The sequence below is a fragment of the Vanellus vanellus genome (assembly GCF_965231255.1).
Source record: "Vanellus vanellus genome assembly, chromosome: 5".
In the NCBI taxonomy this organism is placed as follows: Eukaryota; Metazoa; Chordata; class Aves; order Charadriiformes; family Charadriidae; genus Vanellus; species Vanellus vanellus.
The window spans coordinates 13,453,592-13,474,231 of NC_138910.1; the positions used below are offsets into that span (position 1 = coordinate 13,453,592).

At 44.3% G+C, this 20,640-nt stretch overlaps 1 protein-coding gene across 1 annotated transcript in view; it reads left to right on the top strand.

Annotated features, from left to right (window-relative positions):
* Positions 1–20,640, top strand: part of SEMA5B (semaphorin 5B) — a gene marked incomplete at both ends in the record, with an annotated part of 136,669 nt that overhangs the window by 90,019 nt on the left and 26,010 nt on the right. Inside the window, 5 exons of the mRNA XM_082484342.1 lie at positions 7,433–7,550; positions 13,553–13,734; positions 16,882–17,025; positions 18,526–18,673; positions 20,045–20,270. Coding sequence (XP_082340468.1) covers positions 7,433–7,550; positions 13,553–13,734; positions 16,882–17,025; positions 18,526–18,673; positions 20,045–20,270 — 818 coding nt within the window. The remainder of the gene's footprint in view (positions 1–7,432; positions 7,551–13,552; positions 13,735–16,881; positions 17,026–18,525; positions 18,674–20,044; positions 20,271–20,640) is intronic.

A 20,640-nucleotide genomic window follows, 5' to 3' on the forward strand; every position in this document is an offset into this window, starting at 1 on the left:
ATTTGTTATTGCTGGTTTAAGTTTAAAATTTAAGTACATAAGTACATATAAGTACATAAAATATGTATGGGTTGTAGAAAAACACAACATTGTACTGTCTAGTATCTTTTACGTGTCAAAATACTTAAGTACTGCAGATCTATGGGAACACTCCAGTCTGCAAACGGGTAGGGCTGGATTTCAAGAATACCCATTTACTTAAGTGATGTTGTCTCTTGTTAAAAAGTGGAATCGACGTGGTTTGATGCCGTTTTTATAACTGCATGGGAAAAAGCAATGGAGAATATGCATTGTTAAAATAGCCCTGCACTAGGCAAGAGATGTGTTAGATCCTCAGGGTGTAGTAGGTGGTCTAATATTTATTTGCCTTTTGCAACACACGTTAATCTGCAAAGGCTCTGTCTAGTTGAATCTACATCTTGTTGAGCAGAAAATAATTACCCAGAGCTTAGCAAAATCCAGCTTTCACAAAGGAGCCGCTTGAATATGGATTACTTTGTGCAGCCTGGGCGACAACTGTAGACTGTTTCCAGGTTTCTTTATCATCACTCACATTTCTTTCTAAGTTTTCTGCCTTTGCGGTTTTCTTTCCCTTCCTAAATTCCCATTTTAGCATAATTTGTGTTCTTAAATCATCAGCATCTCTCAGAGGCTATGTAAAGCACCTCTCTGTGTCCCTTGCAGTGGATTTGCTCTTGCCTAAACCACCCTTTTTCCCGTACCCACCTACGCCACCAGACTACAGGAATTTGCCAAGTTCATGCAGAACTCTCAGATCTGCAACCACAGAGCAGAAACGCAGGAGCAGAGCACATCTTAATCTGACAGCCACCTCCAGACACTGACTGACACAGGGCAGAGACGGGGAATAACACTTGAGTGCGCTGATTTGCCCAAGCTGCCTTTCCAAAAGGATGTCTAGTCCCCTCTGCCTCTTTCCATATGGCAGCCCTGGAGGGCATGTTTTCTTAAGGCTCAAAAGCCTGCTGAGGCTAGGAAATGGTTGTGCTTCTTGATCCAGACAAACATGCCCCGCTTTCAGGAATTCCTTCTGGCTATTCCTTTCATTAGGACTTTAATAGTATCCGAGTTTTCTTGTGGATGACTGATCCCATCACTGGTAGTCAGAGGCCCTCTGTACTTCTGTTTTTATTAGAGGTCAGTTTTGTTTGGCACAGTGACAAAAGTTTCTAATAGTGTTTGTGGAGCAACACATTCTTTTTTTTTAATAACCTGCTTTACTGATGTAAACATAAATCCAGATTTAATCAGAATTTTTCTTGGGATGGCATTAATCTTCATATTTGAATAAATGCAATGTTGTTTTATTTCACAGCTTTAAAAATAAAAATAAACACCTATCCAATAAAGAAGTTACTGTTGCTAAAAGATGATGGAATGGGATGTCAGAAAGTAAGAATTGGAGTAGTTTGTTGTGTAGATCGTGCGAGGCCATAATCTATAAACCACAATCAAAGTGATATTGAAAATGGTAGGGCAGGAGGTAGAAACGGGCGAGCCAAGGTCCCTGATGTGGAAAGGAAAACAAGGTAAAACTGCCTCTGAAAATCCTCTGTCTGTGCACTGCTTCTTTCCAATAAGTTACATGTGTTTGGCTCATAAATGGACTTCAGTTTTAGAGGTTGTTTTACACCGTGGCTTTAATTTATGCATTCAAAACAAATCATGTGCAGAGCAGCAATCACTGATGCTAAGCATGTGTGGGTGATAAATTACACATGCACCCAACACACGCACACTTCAGCTTCTCTGCCTCTGCGTCCAATATCAAATGCCAAAGTACCAAACCTTGTCTGTCCAGATTAACATCAACTGTAGCCCTCACAGTGGTGGTACCTGTGAGCTGTAGTGTGCTATTCCCGAGCAGTGCCCTGCTCCACAAATAGCCCCATTAATTGCGTATGAAATACATGGCTACTCGTCTTGAGGAAAGGGCAGTAGCATCTGGCATGGAATATGTTGTATTCACCAGCTGAGAAATGAAGCTGCTACTTGACCAGCGTCTGACTAAAGCAGCTCAGTTCCACTTGGCTTCTCTTCTCAGTGGGGAAAGATAATGGATTTGTACAGATCACTAACTCATCTCTGCAGTTTGAATTTTTAAAGGTATCAAAATTAGAGGGATTGTTTGAAGGTCTGGTGCTTTTTTCCCCTTTCTAATCTTATTTTCTTAAGCCACGAACATCCTTTTGATTCTTATTCTTCTCTTTTCATGCCATCTGGCTTTAGGGAAGACAGAAGTCCGCTCTTCCTTGCACGGGCTATTGAGGTTGTCAGTAATTATGATTTGGTTGGCTGGAAGCTAAAATGATTATTTGTTTAGTTCATCCCCTCCGCAGGTTGCTAGCAATGGGACAGTAAGCTAACCTCGTCAGGAAGTGTCTGTCTGCCAAACACAGCCTCGTGCTTGCAACCAACAGACACAGCTAAAACCCCCTTGTTGCGTGCAAAGCGCTGTTCCCTCGGAGTTACCTGCTCCAAGAGTGCAACAAACCAGTGTGAAATTCTGAGGTCTTATTCCCCCAAAAGAGCGAGGTGAACTCTTCTGCTGCCCATCCTCCTGAGATGCTGAGCACAGACGAGCGTAGGTTGCTCAGTGCCTTGCAGGATCAGGCTTACGTTTGCACCACACCAGTTGATAACATGGCTATCTCTGTGCCTCTAATATAAAATAACTGGTGATACCGATGGGGGTTTAAAGGACTAGGTGCTATGACAGTTATCGTACGTCCCTGAGAATGTGATATTCACTGCAGGTCCCAAATTCATCAGCAAAAATGCAGAACCCTCTCTGGGCACAGTGACAGGGTTTTGTTAGCAAACAGGTTGGGGAGGGAGTTTCTCAGTCTTTGGATCTAGAGCCCTGCCTCCTCAGATCGTCACATCCTGTCATTCCATTCCCATTTGCTTTTAGTCATCAAAAAGGAGTGAGAAAGGGGTAAATGAAAAGAGACGGAATGAAAAGTGGCAGAGCAGGCACGTACTGACAGATGAGAGGAACAGAGTCCTTCAGTGTGAATGCTTTGGATGACAGTTTTGTGGCTTTTGGTGCAAAATGGCACGTTTTTGTGTCTTCTGTCTGGTAGTAAAAATGGGTAGAAGGTCTAGTAATTCTTTCTTTCCTTTGGTCTCTCAAAGCCTAATCTCTTGGGTCTGGTTCTATTGATTTGGTGATCCATTTATTACACAGTTTAAAGCTTTTTAACTCTCAGGGAAAAACGACCAAAAGCTGAAGTTACCTAGACCCAGAGCAAATTAAAGTGGATATGAAAAACTTTTGAACTACAGATGTTTAAGCTTTAATGAAGATTCTGAAAGAAGACCTAATTCAGGCTAATACAAAAAAGGAGATCTTGGGCAGGACCAGCATCTTGGAAGCAGAAGCCTTTTTACAGCACGTGCTGTTCATGAAGGCTCAGCACCACCAGGCTTTAAGGGCCCTGTAAAAACTCTTTTGAGTCATAGGTAAGAGCTTCCATTGACTTCGCTGGGCTGTGGATAGTGCTCCACTTGCAGAGTCTTAATCCTTTGTGTTATCCCAGATCATTGCTGTAGAAATGATTGCAACAGCCAACAACGGGGAGGCTTACAGCTCCCAGACAGCAGGCAGCAGGTGAGCTCTTATGAGTAAGATCTTATTTTCATGCAAATGTCCTTGGTAAGTGAGAATAAGGAACCGGAGAGAAAAATACCTTGAATAGAAGATACAAATGGAATTGTTTTTCAATTGAGCGTTGTCAGTGTATGCATTTATGCCTCAGATAAGACATTTATTGCGAGGCAGTGAATTAAAGTGAATCGCTATTGATAGTAATGCCCTGTCATAATAAATCCAACCTCTTAGAGATCCATCAAGAGGTATTCTGAGTCCTCACTGAATGTGCTATGGTTAGTAGATGGCCAGAGGGGAACTGGGGGCACGGACCATGTGGTATCATCACCAACTTACTTCCACAAGTATCCCACTTTATGGGATTTCATTGACTAAGTCATTAGCATTAATATAGCCAGTGTTAACCTGCTATGCTTGCATAGTCTTCTGGGATAATGCATTCCCTCTACCTGTGTGAATTATGATGGGAGACAATAGTGTGTCATAAGTTCCTTGAGGCATTCCCAGCCTGCTGCTGGGGAGACCTAAGTGTGGTGTTCCCTGTATGTATGGTATGAAATCTGGCCCCATTGAGCCGGTGGCAGAAGTCCCATTGCCTTTGAAACATCAGAACTTCATTATAGCGTGTAAACTCCTTTGTATCTTAGTTCACAGTATTTACACACTGCCCGATGAGACTTTGGGTCCCCGGCCTCTGTGAGACTTTTCGATGGCATCATAATACGAAATGGTATTTAAACGTAAACTTTTCAATTGATTTTGTGTTCTGAGCACAGGGAAATGCTGTGATATCTTTACGTTTTCCACACCGCGGTGCCTGATCTACTAAGAATAGCAGCATATTTCTGATGCATTTTGATCTGTGCGTACATGTATGCATACATATATTTGGTTTTTGGTGTGTGTTTGCTGGTGTGGTCTTATCTTTTAATGACATAAATAAGGACGTATATTCTAATGATATTGTAAGGATATAAATTAGGGGGAATTTTGAAGTGTTCACTTAAAGTGTTTGCCAGAAATGTTGTTCTCTTGCATTAATGCACATTGTAATGCTTTTCCTGCTTCCAAAAAGAAAAAAAAAAATGCAGCAAATTGTGTGTGAGTAAATACATTCCTCCTCACCCTTAAGTGTATTGCTGTCAGCTGATATAATAGGCTTCTCACCAGAGTTGAGGCAGATGAGTGGGCTCGAGATCCTGAAGGGAGGCAGACAGCATAGCTATTTTGTTTTTAGATTTCAAATGGTTTTGAGGGCCTGCCGTCAGCTGGGGAGAATTCCCGGGCTTTGATGGTTGTTAAATTGCAGAGTGCTCGTTTTGACAACCCAGTGGAGCCCGGACTGGGTAGGAATTCATTACACCCAGGATGCCGAGTGCAGGGATGGCACGGGATGGCCATAGCTCCCTACCAACGAGCTCTGCGCCGGGCTTTTGCTGGGGCCCAGCACCGCGGCCTTCTGGCGGTTCTGCAGCTCGGTTACTGATGGCCCGTCAGCTGGGGGTCCGTGGCGGCGCAGGGGACCACAGGCTGTGATTCATTGAGTGCACCGTTAGGGATCTGTAGCTCACCGCTCTCAGCCAAGAGCAGCACATTAGCTACATGACATACATTATGATAGTGCCAGCAAAGTGGTCAGTGCCTAAGCGGGATATATTGCAGCCTGCGGAGTGGCTGAGGGCTGCAGCGCAGAACATATGGAGATTATTTCCTGAATTTATGCAGCACATGTTTTCCTATAAATTAAATTCAGGGAAAATGTGTATCATAATAGGGTGATGCTCACAACAGCCTTCCCTGTTATGAATTACAATGACCTCTCTCAGCTCGCTGGGTGCCCAGCGAAATGGCTTCATGCAGTTGGAAACAATAGCATTTATGTGGTGTCAGGGTCTGAAAGCCTGACCAAAAGGCTCTCTAACTAAAAGCAGGGTTTTTCTCTTCCCCCCGCCTCCCCTGTGGCTTCTTTCATTCTTATTCTTCTCTCTAGAAACTGCCCCGTTTCCTCCTGAAGGGCTGAGTTACTGAGAGGCTGGGCAGATGCCCCAGCGTCTGCTCCGTAATTAACTGGGCACTGCCCTTGCTGAGGGGCTGCTGGATGGCAAGGGCAGCTCTGGATGTGGCATCAGCCCCACTTCATGAACGAGGGCGATGTGGGTTGCCAAAACAGCAGGATGGGGGGGTCTGTAGAGAGAATAATGAGCAAAGCAGCACGTGTCCCTTCTGTGTCCTTGGACTGAGGATCCTAAGCCTTTTCTAGACAAATATTTGATGTTCTGTTGCCTGGGGCTGGGACAAAATCATCTTTGCCTTTTCCTTGGGTGTGTTGAAGTAGCTGAAGGAAAAATGTAGTAGACAGTCATTGTAACTACCTTCCTAAAGCATGAAAGATAAAGTTACGTTCCTAACAACTCTGTGTGTGAAATCTTTAGTAGAGGAAATGTTGGAGATGCCATGTAGGAGCAAACTGGAAACTCATAATTAAAATATAAATATATACATATGTGTCTCTGTGTGTGTGTGTGTGTGTGTATACACACACACACACATACATATAAAGCAAGGGTACCAGACAGCAAAACAATGCAGGGTTTGCTTTGGGGCAAATTGCTGTGTAGTCAGTACAGACTGATAGAGTGTTTTCAGCTGTGCTTAAGGGACTTGCTTTTTCATTTGTGCCTGATTACAGGCTAATAAGATTTCAAAGATTTCTGGGAGGGAACAGTTCACATCTCATTGCATTTGATTCTTTTTTTTTTTTAATGTTTCATTTATCATACTGATACCTACCCTTAGAATAAATTTTATTACTCTCCTGTTTAGCTTCTTGAACTGAATTTTTCCCCTTGGTCCCTTGCTGCTGTCTAATTGGCAGTTTTCAAATCATTTGGGACTTTTGGAAAGATCCTATCAGCTTTTTGTGTGATAGAAGAGAATGGATCGTTGGAATAAAAAAAATGTTGCAAACCTTTTTAGGTTTAGTCCTCTCTTCTTTGTCTTTCGCTAATACATGGATGATGTGGCTTGTACTGTTATGTTTTCCTAATGAAAATTAACAATTTGAAAGCAACTCATGGGAACAACCAATACAGCTGAATTTTATCAGTACAGACTAATTCTGTGACTGACCTCTGTTTAGCAGCAGTAGTAACCCTAGTTATTTTTCTTTAGCAGCTCACATGTTGGGAACACACACTTAGCCTGTAAATATGGATTCAGGAGGAAAATGAATACAGCAGTGTTCAAAGCAGCCAAAAGCTTAGAAATAATGTTCTGCTGTGACTTTTCCAAACTGACATCTTGATGTTGGGATTATAAATGAAACCATTGTTCCAGCAAAGGCCAAGACTAATAGAAAGCCTTTATTACTGGTCCATTGGCTAATTCTGCTTGTCTAACCCCTTTGGATGGACACAGCGTCAGAAAACATACTCACAGAGGTTGCTTTGTGTGAGATTTGGCCTGCTGAGTGATTACATAGGGGCACAAAGATATCTCAATGACAAGTGTTCTTTGACTAAAATTTGTAAAGTCATTTTCTTTCCCTAGGCTTTGGAGAGGAGTGAACTGATTTTTAATCTACAGCTTCTATGAGTGATATTTGCTTTGTGTTCTATCACCCTTCTATTCAGCCGTTCTCCCCTTCCAAGCAGGTAAACCTCTGCTTAGAAGAAATTGTTTCTTCTGCTGAGCCTCGGTGCAGTTGACAGCTGTCATATACAAGCACTATACTTGAATACGTGTCTTTAGAGCTAGGCAGTCTTAAAGAGCTTTAATCTTTTCTCTTTGCGCGTGCAGGGAATGCCTAGGAGCCAGAGACCCCTATTGCGGCTGGGATAACAAGCAGAAGCGATGCACCACCATTGAGGACAGCTCCAACATGAGCCTGTGGACTCAAAATATTACTGAGTGCCCAGTAAGTGGAAGGAGTGGAAATAGTTTATATATACTGGTGTGCGAGTGCGTGTGTATGTGTAGAAGGGGAAGAGAAAGTGAGTGTGTGGCAGCCTGATGAGGACTGGCTGTTAGGAGAGCTTGGAGAGCCTAACATCTGTGCACAGCCACTTGTCTAGAGCACAGAGACCCCAAATGTATTTGTTTGCTCCAAAAAGGACACCCCGAAGCAAGCATTCAGTCCTCCTCATACCCACCCGTGCCTTAAGAAGATTGGATCATGCTGCCTTAAGAAGATTGGATCATGCTGTTGGGTTACTGCTGAAAACCGTGCAAGCCCTAGATGAAACTTGAGCTTTCTCAGGGCTGCTCCACCGTCGGCGCCATTTGCTTGGCTTCCCCGCAGGTCAGGGAAAGCAGAATAGCTGATGTACAGTGTCCTCAGGCAGCATCCAGTTCATTTTCCTCTTGGCTCCCTGAGCTGGGCCCGAGAGATAACACTGGTGAAGAAGCGTTGCACTGGCAGGAAGAGGCATCTAGGGAGCAGCAGAGAAACAGGGCACGTATGGATGGTTTGGAGAGGGAACAAAAAGATGCATTATATACGAGAGAACAAGAGGGAAGGGGAGAGTGTATCCAAGAGAGGGAGAAGTGTTCAGTTCTAAACTTAATTTAGCAAACCAAAGCATGGGTAGGCAGGAGGAGGACTGAATGCTTGCTTTGGGATGCCCCTTTGGGGCAAACAAATAGATCTGGGGTTTCTGTGTTCTACACAAAATCTATGTGATATTTCAAGGAGATGGTCTTCTTTCCTAGCCCTGGACTTCATGAGATGCACCGGTTAAAAAAATGTGTCTCTGCTTGAATCAGTTTGAGTTGGCTCACCAGCTCCCTTCCCACGCACTCACCCTCCTCTGACGACTATCCAGTTCCTGGCTGTGATCCCCAGAAGCCGTCTGGCCAAATTTAATTCCTGCTGCTTGAACTGTACCTGTAAGGTGGTTGGGGAGGAAAACCAGTCGTTAAATAAATTGGGCGCGGGGGGAAAAATCCTCATTAATGTCCATCGTTATTATCTAACGTCAATTAGCATGTTAATACTGCTAAATCCAGTAGATAGAAAGAGAGGACTGGATGGGTTATATCTTCAGTATGCTATTTCTGTCTGGAGGTGCTGGGATGTTTATTCCCCTTATCTTCCTTACTTCTTAGATATTTTCCCAGGAAATATTAGTCATTACTTCAATCCATTCTCAGCTTGGCAGGCTTAAGTTTTTCACTGCTGGCTTCAGAGGCTTGTGTGTTTATAACCCTCCTGTGTTGAACTGGGATGCAGTGCTTCTTGATTGCCCATGCTGTTATCTCGTCCTGCTTAATGCCTGTGTCTGTTGATAGGTGTGTGAGGTGTTAATCCTCTAGTCTGAACATATCTGCTGTGGTGCACACTAGGGAACAGGCTACTCCAGATCATTGTTTCAAGGTCATAAAAATCCAGTGCAGAATATTCAGGAGCTTTGGCTGGGTTTTTGGTGCTAGTTTTGCATTTGTTTTAGCATTTCCGTTGTAGATTATTTTCTGTTTAGGTGCTCTCATTCTGGCGCATACATCAGCCTTGTGCTCTTCGACTGATGGGCTGCCAAGCTATTTAAAATCCACATGCAAGTGGATTCTTTCTCCTCTGCCCCTTGTTGGAGTGAATTCAGCTCTGGCATGGAGTGGGATGGCTCATTTAAGCACCTACATCAGCAATATCCAAGTATTTCCTTGTTTTCAGTGCAGGATAAAGGTTGTGGTGAACAGAGGCAAGAGTCTAGGGCAGCATGTGCAAATGACCACTGGAAAGGTAGGGGAACGCAGTGACCTGATGTCAAATTTCACTGTTGAAAAAGGCCTCTCTGGGAGTTTAGTTGGATGAGTTACTGTCTTAAGAAGTCCTGGCTTTTCTAACACCGCTTTCCTGGGCTGAGCACCAGGCGCTCAGCTGTGCTGGTACAGCTGTATGTGAGATCACACTCAAGTGTGACATGGCGTAGATTGAAAGCACCTCTCCCAAATAAGCTTTTCCTAACCCAGATAATGTCAGTGAGCTCTTCTGCAGCCTAGCCCACAAGCAGATGTCCTGGCACAGCTGAGAGACTGGCATGCAGCAACTTTTAAAGCCAGAACTAGCATATTATTGAATTATATCCTACAGGGGCCAGGCATTTGTGTGAGTCAACCACAACACTAACACAACTTGACTGCTGCTCTTGTGCAACCGTGCTTGTTCAGAGCTAGTCTGAACATCTTTATACAGCACCGCATTGTACCACAGATTCCCGCTCTCCAGCTTTAATATTAAGGGGCCTTAGATAAAGGGTTAATTATACAGTGTTAACATAGTACCTTGGGCAATGGTTAATATATGTTATTAGCAGGTAACACCCAGAACCTCCTAAAGGTTTGCTGTTAAGGTTGCAATGTCAAACATTTTAATATTAAGAAGTGATAGGATACAAATTGCACAAGCTGTTCTTCTTTTCCCTGCTTGTGCATGTGTCATATCAGGGAGTCCTGAATACATGATTGCATGCTGTTTTTTCTTAGGCAAGGGAGAAGGGTGCCTTTTGGTGTTAGGAAAACTGAAAAAAGGCACAACCTACTTTATAATATCTTACTGGTGCCAACATGAGCCACCAGCAGGAAAGGGACTTTAGATTTGGCTAACAAACTCCATTAGACAAGTTCATGGGGTCACTGTTGATGCTGGTCGGCAAGTCAGGAATTGAGTATTCCTAATGAAGTGTACAGACCTCATTATCCCAAGTCAAATGGTGCTCTTTCTCACAGGTTTTCATCCCAGTCCCACTCTGTGTGTCCAGCAAACCCTTATCTCAGTCATCTGGTATCGGCTCCATGCCACCCCATTTTCTTGCTGATCAGTGCCAGTCTCCCCACTCCTTTTTTGGGGCAGCTAGCAGACTTGTACCCTGCTCGCAATTCCTGTGGGCTCAGCCACACAGAGCTGCAGCGTCTGGGATAATCCTGCTCTGGCCCACACTGGAGCATGCCCACTACACAGAGAGGACTTCAGGTGCCAAGATCAAAATCTGTGAGACTCTGAAAACTGCAGATTTTCCTCCCCACCTCCCAAGGATTTTATGCCTCAGACAGATCTGAGTCACTTTTCATGAAAATTGTGAAAAGGTGTTACAATGACATAAAGTTCAGTTCCTTGCTCTGAACACTAGCTTGTTTCAAGGAAAAGGTTGCTACCTATGGACATTCTTGTTCCCAAGATTTGATTTTAGAAAAGTTTGAAATATTTTGCCTGAAACTTTGCAAGAATTTTCAGCTTCTATCAGACAGCCAGCATGGAAATTTCCAGCTGAAACAACTGAAGCTTGGCAAAGTTATAAGCAGTTGCCATCTAAATCCTAAGAGGAAGCATAGATGAATCAAAAGAACAAGGAATGCCTCTAGCCTTATCTGTAATATCAGAATAAACATTGAAAATGTCCTGGCAGCAGGGCTTAGGAATGGTCAGTCTGAATTTTTAGATCCTGCACTTGAGCCTTCTTTAGATGGTAGAAGGAAGAAATGAAAAGGTGACGCCTTTGGTGGAAGTATGGCAGTTTCCAAAATATGAGAACTCTGGAATTGGTAATATTGTTAGTTGAGAGAAGGGCATTTGATCACAGATGTTTTTAAAGATGTCATCTCTGTCTGATGGGCACTGTGTTGGCTACAAAGGATTTGCCTTGTAAAGATATTCCTGTAAAAGATCAGTGCATATGGGTTTTTATTCTACATCCCAAATTTGCTCTTTTGAAGATATTTTTATGAATTTAAAGATGGAATAATAATCCATATGTAATTTCTTAAGTATAAAAACTTCCCACACTCACAATGTGACATGTTTATAAATCTCAGCATTTTGGTTATGGCTGCTTATTTGTTTTATTTTTGGGTTGCTTCCCAGTATCACTTATGAGCCAATAATTATTTGTCAGCTTTTTTTTTTTTTTAATTGAAGCCACGGGCCATATCATACCATTGATTTCTGAACAGAACTCCCTGCTGGAATCAGCAAGGCTTTCTGGCTCAAAAATGAATAGGAATGATCCAATACTTGGATTGACTTTTGTAAGGCAGGAGGAAAAAGGAGATAAAAATCTAGTATTAAATATCTCAAAGTAGTTCTTTTGATTTCCTCCTCCTCCCCGACTTTTAGCAACCCAACTGTATTGATTTTTGACTGCATGCGTGTTTAAAACAACAAATTCAACAACAACAAGAAAACTCAATGTTCTTTTCTCTGGGCATCTTGCCTTGTAACCTGCAGCCCAGAGCAAATTTTTATGACGACATGATAATCTATTGCAAACAAAGGTTTGCAACAGATGCTTGAAACCCCTCGACTACAGCCTGACGAGCATAGTAACAGATCTAAATTACTTCCATGCCACTGCTGCATATTTTTGATACTGCTGTGGATGGGTGAGAGGGGAAGATGACAGCCTACCAGAGGTGCATTGTGAGTGTTTATCATAGTGCCAGACTTGGAGAATAAGCAGAGCAGCGTGTTTCGGAGGATAAGTGTTTGAAAGCACTACTCCCATGGCTGTGGTTGGCTCCCTGCGTGGCTCCCGAGCAGGCTCACAGCTTCTCCGTGCCTTGGTTTTCTTGTCTGTAGAGCAGGAGAAATTATTTCCCCCCTGGGACAGCCCAGGGGACTGATCCTGCTGACTGCAGAGCTCAGTGGAGCGTGGCACAATGGGGTTTGTCAGCCATAGCTGGCTCAGATTTGGGGCCAGGGCTGCTCACCAGGCCCCCAGCCTCTTCCTTTCTTCACCCTTCATTGCATGCAACGCTGAGGCCAAGTGTAGTGTTGCCTTTGCCAGTGGTTTTACCAAAGTTGCTGAACATCCCACCACCCCATTGGTGACACAAGTGGGGATGAGCCACTTGCAGGCAGCTGCCGTCTGTGCCATCCCACCTGCAAGGCCCAGCACTTTGCAGCATGGAATGGTGAGGATGGAGGTAGCCACCAGGGGAGACAGCATCATGGTGCTGTGCTGTAGCAAGGAAATAGCTCTACCTAGGCAGGGCCAGCATGGACATCTTTCTGCCCCGTGTTTCTGAAGTCAGGAGCAGAGGGGAAGCCAGGACAGGGATGTTCAGGGCAACCTCCCAGACATGGTCCCAGGGTTGCTGGATTTTGCAGTAGTAGTGGAGTGGGCATGAGAAGGCAGCGGTGGCCTGGGAGCGATCCCGGGAGCAGCAGGCAGCACTCGTCTTCTCAAAGTCAGCCTGGGTTGTGAGGGCCCTTGCAGCTTGCTCCCCCGGCCCTCGGCTTAGGACTCACCTAGCAGCACTGGTTAGAACAAGGCACAGGGGAGCAAGCTCTGACATCCCATCTCCTGGAAGATCTTCACCAATCCTGGGCTGAAATAGTTCTGTTTCTCATGCTTTTGCTCTGCCAGGACTGCCATACTTTTACTTCTTCGTTGCAGTGCACAGGAAGCTCAAGCCCCGGCCTGTTCGGGGCTGTACAGGCATGAAGCAAAGGGCAGAGGAAACAGATAGCAGCATGGTCTGGTCTATAAATTGCCTTGAGATGAATTCTTGCTCTTTAGCCCGCTATGTGATCCTCAGTATTAATTCTAGTCACCACCGCCTCCTTCACTTTCTACCCTTCACCCAGCTTAGCCATTTAGGCTGAAGCTGCGCAGTGTGGTACGAGGGAGTGCGGTGGTTTTGTGGTGTGGCAGATGGATGCTTATGCCTGGTGTGGTGCTGGCTGGGTTGGCTCGGGTGCCTGTGCGCACACGTTAGGTATGCGGGGTGGAATTTGGAGGGTAAATATTGATGCAGCATTGTCTGAAAACAAGCCTCTGTTTTGAATCCTGCTCACAAGCACAGACAGCTCCCATCTAAGCTGCATCCTAATCCCCCTGGCAGCTTTGTTTGGCGTTTCTATTGTGGGGCTGGCTCCAGAAATGTAAAACTTGCTATTAATGACCTTTTTTCTTTAAAAATTAGGTGAAAAACCTGACAACAAATGGAAGACTTGGGCCTTGGTCCCCATGGCAACTCTGTGAGCATTCGGATGGAGACAGCACAGGCTCCTGTATGTGTAGGTCACGTTCATGTGACAGCCCTCGTCCCCGCTGTGGAGGTCGCGGCTGTGAAGGGGCCAGGATTGAGGTCGCAAATTGCTCAAGGTACCTCACTAAGTATCTTTGTGCTTTTTAGGAAGGGAGCAAGAGTTGTGCCTGTCCACAGCTTCGCTCCTTCCTTATGTTTCTGTGACCATGTTGTTGTATCCCAGCCAAACTTAGATATGTGAGGTCCAGCTTGAAGTCAATGAAAAATGAAGGAGCCCAAGGGCTCTGAGAGAAGGGCCTTCAGCCAGAGCTCTTGGAAGACAAGCACCCCAAATTAGTGTACATATTAACCTTCCCTACTCTGTGCCTCGGGTATCCCTCATCCGTACAATGAGCAGTGACTCACCAGGAGGAGGCAAGGCCGAGGTAGTTGTTAGCCAACTGAACAGCAATAAGCTAAAAAAGTCCAGTAAGCTCATCATTTTTTGGAGTTTGGATTCTGAGGTTGCATTGCCAAAAGTGAGTAGAGCTCCTTCAGAGCAATGCTTGTAAAGACAGGGCCTCGCCTCGCTCCGAGCAAGGCTCATGTGCCTTCTTCTGCGAGTCTGTCAACTGTCTGCAGCACACTGGCTAGGTGAAAGCAACAGATCGTCATCTGGCAGCGAGCGGCGCGTAGGAGGCATGCCTGCCGGGGACAGCACTTCAACAACACGTGCAGCTCAGCTTGTGGCGAAGTGCTGCCTTTCCAGTGAAGCCTGAAGCTCATGCTTGAGCAGTATGGAAGCTAAATATCCTCCAGTCAGGTGCCCAAACATAGCCACGGTGTTTGTGTCCATGTTACACCACCACCCTCCGACTACATCATGTCATGACTCAAGGAAAGAGGATGCAACAGCGTAAACACTACTTAACCAAGGTGGGGCCAGCCAATATTTGGTAAATATTGGGTCAATACAGTTTTAATGTACTATATCTTCTCCATAACTGTTCATTCCATGAAGGACAGCTGTCTGTTGACTCCTCCCTGGGGATCAGTGCTGGTCTTGGCACCAAAAAATTCAGCACTACTCATGTTTTTTTGGCATCTCTCCTTCCAGTTGTGGGCTGTGCTGCCCAAAAGGCATGCAGTCATTCCTGCCCCTGTGCTGCCACTGTGGGCTGAGCAGAGCGGAGCCTTCCCCAGGCAGGCTTTTTATGTCGGAGGCAAATGGAAAGCATGCCAGTGGTATGGGTTTCTCAGCACTGCTCTAATGGCAAAAGAGGCAGGAACAGCTTCTAAGAAGGGGATGAAAAATAGATTATTCAATCTTAAGACACAGGAAAACAGCATGGTTTGAAAAATAGGGACATCTGGTCATCCTACATCCGCCTCAGCCCTCAAATTTCCTTTAATTGACTTCATCTGGCATTGAGATTTCTTTTTGCAGCGGGAGCAGGGTGCTTAAAGATGAGTTCCATCAGAAAGCTGGAGGTCTGAAAATGGAAGGTGTCTTTATTTCTGTTAAAAATCCTGAAATGCAAATAGATGCTGAGAATTGTTGTGTTTTTTGAGGAGTTTTTACTATAAATTACTTTCCCTTTTTTGTTGCAATAACAGCAACCTTCTATTTGATTTTTTTTCTTTTCATGGTTTTTGCATATAATCTTTCTTTTGGGTTAAGGAGTGGGGAGTCAGTAGGTGGGTTAAAGCATGGCAGAATAAGATGGAATAGTAGGATTTTTATATAAGTGAGTTTCTTGTTCTTTGACCTTGTTTGGGGTGGGAGAGGGGAAAGGAAGGAGGGAGAGGGATGAGAGAACAAGAGGAGGAGGGGAGAAACATCTAACAGGGTTCTGAAATAAAGCTGCCAAGAACAGGCAAGAGTTGATAACAAATACAAAAAGTGTGAAGGGCAATGTGGGTTTTAGCTTTCATCCTCTGCCCTGATTGGTGCTGTGCCAGAAGATATTTCTTGCCAGCAGTGTTATTAGTTCAGTAAATGCTTTGAAAATTAACATCTGTTTTCAAACTTAGCTTTCAAGAACCAGAGAGCACCTGAGTTGGTTTTTGACTAGACTTTTTAGAAAGGCTTTTCTTTATAAAAAACACCCAAAACCAAATGAGATTTTTTGGCTTAAGGCAGTGAAGTGTCAAGATTAGGCAGTTCTGTAAGACAGAGCGTTGCCACTGACTCGATACAAAGTGAAACCTGCAGCACAGAAGAGATGAGATACAGTTCCTCCTCTCCTGCTCCAAGGTTCAGTAGTGCTGCCAAATCAGAGGAAGGTGAGCTTTAATAAATGTGAGATTCTAAAGATGAAACGTTGCCTTCGGTGTAAGCATGTGGTTGAGTTACCACATGGCAGCAGCATCGCAAGAGCCGGCTGCCTGCACATGCTCAGCCTGTCGCAAGAGCGAGGCACAGGGCGTTTGCGACATCTTTGTCACTGAGGTGTGAACTAAGAGGTTTTACATCACATTTGCTTCAGGCTAAGTTACCCCTGCTCAGCAGAGATGTGATCGCTCATTAAACCATGACACTTGATCCTGCCTCTGAGCTCTTAATTGCCTTCTGGTTTCTACAGATTTAAAGTCACACTACAATGACGTCTGCAGGCGGCCATGAACGCTAGAAGCAATTATTGTTATTTTTAATGAAATTTGAGATTTTCACTTAATAGGATTCAATGCTAAAGGCTTTAGGAAAACACCAAATATTATGAGGTTTGTGATAAAACCATGGGAGCTGGCAGTAGCATTGCTGTAGGAGATTTAAAGCATCAGTACCTACTGAATTAGCAGAGCAGGCTTTTTTTTACATCCTTTGGCACAACTGGCATTTATGAGCCTCAAAACCTGCACTCTTTGTGCAGAAGAGTCCAGGAGACACAACTTTGGCATCAGCCATTGGCTCAGAAAGGGAAGGTTATGAGACATGGGGGGGATAATAGGGGAATAGTCAGTGAGAGTTGTAGCAACCACACTGTTGCCCAGCAAATCCTAGGAGGCATTTTCAAAATCATTCAGCATTGGCTTCATTCTCTTCCTTTCCAATTCTTAAAGACTTCAATGGGAGGAAAGTTAGGCCAATGCTAAGCACTTTTGAAACTCCCTTTTCTAGTTCTCTGCTGATGTAAAGTCTGATTAGAATGAATAATCTCTTCTCGAATAAGTTCAACCATTCCCCGTCAGTGCCTTATGTGTTTTGTTGTTAAGTATGGCATGGCATGGGCAAGACCGTTAGGTCACCCTCATACTCTGTTCTCTCTCACCTCCTTTGTTAGAAATGGCGCTTGGACACCCTGGTCTTCCTGGGCCCCGTGTAGCACCTCCTGTGGGATTGGCTTTCAGGTCCGCCAGCGATCCTGCAGCAACCCCGCTCCACGGTATGGGGGCAGAGTCTGCGTTGGACAGAGCAGGGAAGAAAGGTAAGAGATGTCCACAACGCTGTGTGTTCGCTTCTGTGGTTATAACATTGCCAACTGGAAGTGGTGGCCCTTATGTGAATGCAAATTAAGGCTGTTTAGCTGAATACACAAAGTGGAAGGAATTCCAGAGCCTGGGAGGGATGAGGTTTCTCACATGCATGTCCACTCTCTCAATGAGCCTGTGGCCATCAGAGACTTCAGAGCTGCCTCCCCTTTCAAGTAGGAAAGAGAGAGAGAGAGAGAGACCTCCACAAGTATTCCTGTCTCCCAAATAGAGAGCTGACCTCTCAACGACAGGAGAGCTGTGCCTGCTGTTAGCAATGTAGAGTTTATAGATGCAGTTACACTGTTCTGATCCATCCCTGAGGAGGCAGTTGAATATATGCAACTTCCATCATCAATTGCACCATTTCTAAGTCTCTATTAATTGTGCTGATGCACCAAAAGAAGTTCAAGACAAAATATGACTTAACTCATAGTTTCAGGGTTGAGTTTTTGACAAGGATTGGCATCAGAAAAACATCTTTTTCTCCTTCTAAACTAAGCAAATTTCATGCAAAAATCAATAAAAGGCAATACTTTTTGAACCTACAGAGCCATCTGCACTATTACGCTTCTTCAAGCCCGGCCCCTCATTAAACACATGCTTCAAGGCATCCCAATTTGGTTTCCAGATTTGACATTTCATTAAAGGCCACCTCTGCTTGGCAGTAGGCTGTTGCTTGTCCCTTGAGTGGTCACTTAAGACAGATCTCTCTGGATTTCTCAGAATACAAAGGGCAATTCATTTAACTTCCTTGATTCAGGACATCTTAATGTTTAGTTTGATTTGTGGCCATTCAGAATGGTCCTTTTTGGGTTTTAAAGACTACATCTGAGTCAATTGTAGTCCTGTGTGATTCAATTTCAGAACAATATTGATTAAAAAGTTGAACAAAATTAAAGTTACCTTTTGAAAAAGGAACATGAAATAGCGTTAATTTAGGGCCTGCTTTTAGATGCATATAACAACTAGTTCAACTCCAGTTGCAAACACCAGTTTTTTAGGGTCCAAACAGCAGTAAGGGCCAGATTGTGGGGAGAGAAGATTGTCAAGCATTTAGCACCTGCCATTAGTGACAGATCACTGGTGGGTTGACCTCCCACTAGTCATCCCATTGAAAATATTTACCATCCACTGCCTGTCTTTATAACACATGGGCTTCAGCTTATGAGCTCTTTTGTGAATTCAGTGCATAAAAGTTAGGAGCTTTGAGCACTTTCAAAAACCCGATCTTGACCATTTATTCCAACTGTCTCAGTGAACTCAGCCTGCTTAACCACTCACTCTTCTGTGAACTGGAATTTTGCTAATCTGACTGTTGCATCAGCCTTCTGCTGGCTTTCTGTGCATGCATGAATTGCACCCAAATGCAGTGTGTAGTCTCGTGTCCATCACCATTTTGTCGCTCGGATGTGCTGACATGAATGTGTTTTGAGCAATGCACTTTCTTATTTCAGATTCTGTAATGAGAACAGTCCATGTCCATTACCAATTTTTTGGTCTTCATGGGGTCCTTGGAATAAATGTAGTGTGAATTGTGGTGGAGGGATTCATTCAAGGCAGAGGTCCTGTGAAAATGGAAATACATGTCCAGGCTGTGCTGTGGTATGTATTTTTTATTGACATTGCATAAGGGGCTCCTATTGACATCTAGCATCTAGGAACTTGGTATTTAACTCCTCCCTCCATCTTGGTTTTATTTCTTAATGTAGAAGAAAATGCTACCCTTAGCTTTTGCTGGAGAGGATGCTGAAATGCACTGGGAAGCAGAGAGGTGACAGATTCCCAAGTCAGGGAAGTTGGTGTGAAAGTGTATGTGTGTCAGTCTGTGTGCGTGTGTGTACGTAAAGGTAAGGACAGACTGATAGACAGAGGACTTAGGCCTCTGCAGGCTTAGGTATCAAGTCCTTTACCTAAAAGCAGTATACTTTTTTTTTTTTTTCTTCTATCCCACTCCTATTGAGTCAAGGAGGCCCTAATGCATCAGAAATTAGTCTTATTGCCATACTTGAGTAAACAACAGGTCAAACACCTAGTTAACCCATCAGTGAGGCAATGGCTACCCATTTTCTCTCTTTATTTTCCCTTTCCTATTCTGGCAGCTGTTTCATGCAGCTGTTTTAATTAGTTTTATGGAGAGTTTTCTTTCAGTGTAAGCAGATTTGATCTGGAACCTCCCATCTGTTCACAAGCTGTTTGGCATTTACTCTAGAATCATAAAGTCCTGAAGCATTACATTTCTTTCCCTCTGCCAGAAAAGACTGGTTTGTTTATTTATTTATTTTTAAACAAGAGCTCAATGTTTGTCACTGGAATTCCTCCCACTAGTGGCAAGAATTGTAAAGACCCTAAATCACCCCATCCCCATCCAGCCAGAATGTTGTCTGTACTCAGTGGATGTTCATCTCTACACCAAGCATGGCAAATGGTTCATAGTCCTCACTAGAGAGTTCAAAATGCCAACCAAACAAAAATATCTGTAAAAAGAGATAATCTAAACCCATCTTAAAAATAAAACAATTAAGTTTTCAAGGAATAAACCTACGAACATTTTGTCCTCATGGGGTTCCTCTAGGCTGACCTGAGAGCAGCGTCTCAGGGCCGCAGCAGAAAATTTGTTTGCTGTTATTATGATCTAATGCCTGAATTATTCTTCTGCCCATAATGTACCAAACCTTCGAAGCCTCACAGGACTTTGAGTCAGCAAAGAAACACAAACCTGGGGGAGATGTAAAAATAGCAAGCATAGTTCATCCTTGAGGTCCACCTGAAGCTGTGCACCACCACTGCCTCCATACTCACCACATTTTGGGCTGTGCCCAGCACTGGCTTGTGTCTGTGAGGTCACATAAGGTGGACAGAGGTTATTTTATATCCAGAGGGTACCCCCTTGTTTTCTGGAGTGCAAATAAATCTGTGACAGTTAGGCTGCTGCTGTTTAATAACTAAAGAGAGAGTGGTTTTCCTTCTTGGCAGGAATATAAGACCTGCAACCCAGAGAGCTGCCCGGAGGTGCGCAGGAACACACCCTGGACCCCTTGGATGCCTGTCAACATCACCCAGAATGGTGCCCGCCAGGAGCAGCGCTTCCGCTACACGTGTCGTGCCCAGCTGTCTGATCCCCACGAGCTGCAGTTTGGGAGGAAGAAAACCGAGAGTCGATTCTGCCCCAATGATGGCTCAGCAGTGTGTGATACTGACTGTACGTCTCGCCAGCTCTGGGGGACCATAGGGCAAGCCTAGATTTGGTGGTGGAAGGGGGATCCTCTCAGAACAAGAACTTGATTGTGTCTGCATAAGTCTTGATACGTATGACTAGTGTCACTGCACAATGGCAGGGATGGAGAGCCCTGCGACTTAGAGATCAATACAATTGTGAGCTCTGTGCTTATGGCAGTGTATAGATTTGTTCTTGCTACTGCCAGGCTGCCCCAAAGAGAACAGGCAAGTATCGAGTGTGTAGAGAAGAGAAAAGCCATTCTACAGGACAGTGTGTCTTTATTCTTTCTCTCTGGAGGTCCCCTTGCGCTCCGCCTCTGGTGTTATTCCCTTAAGTATGGCTGTGATGCAAG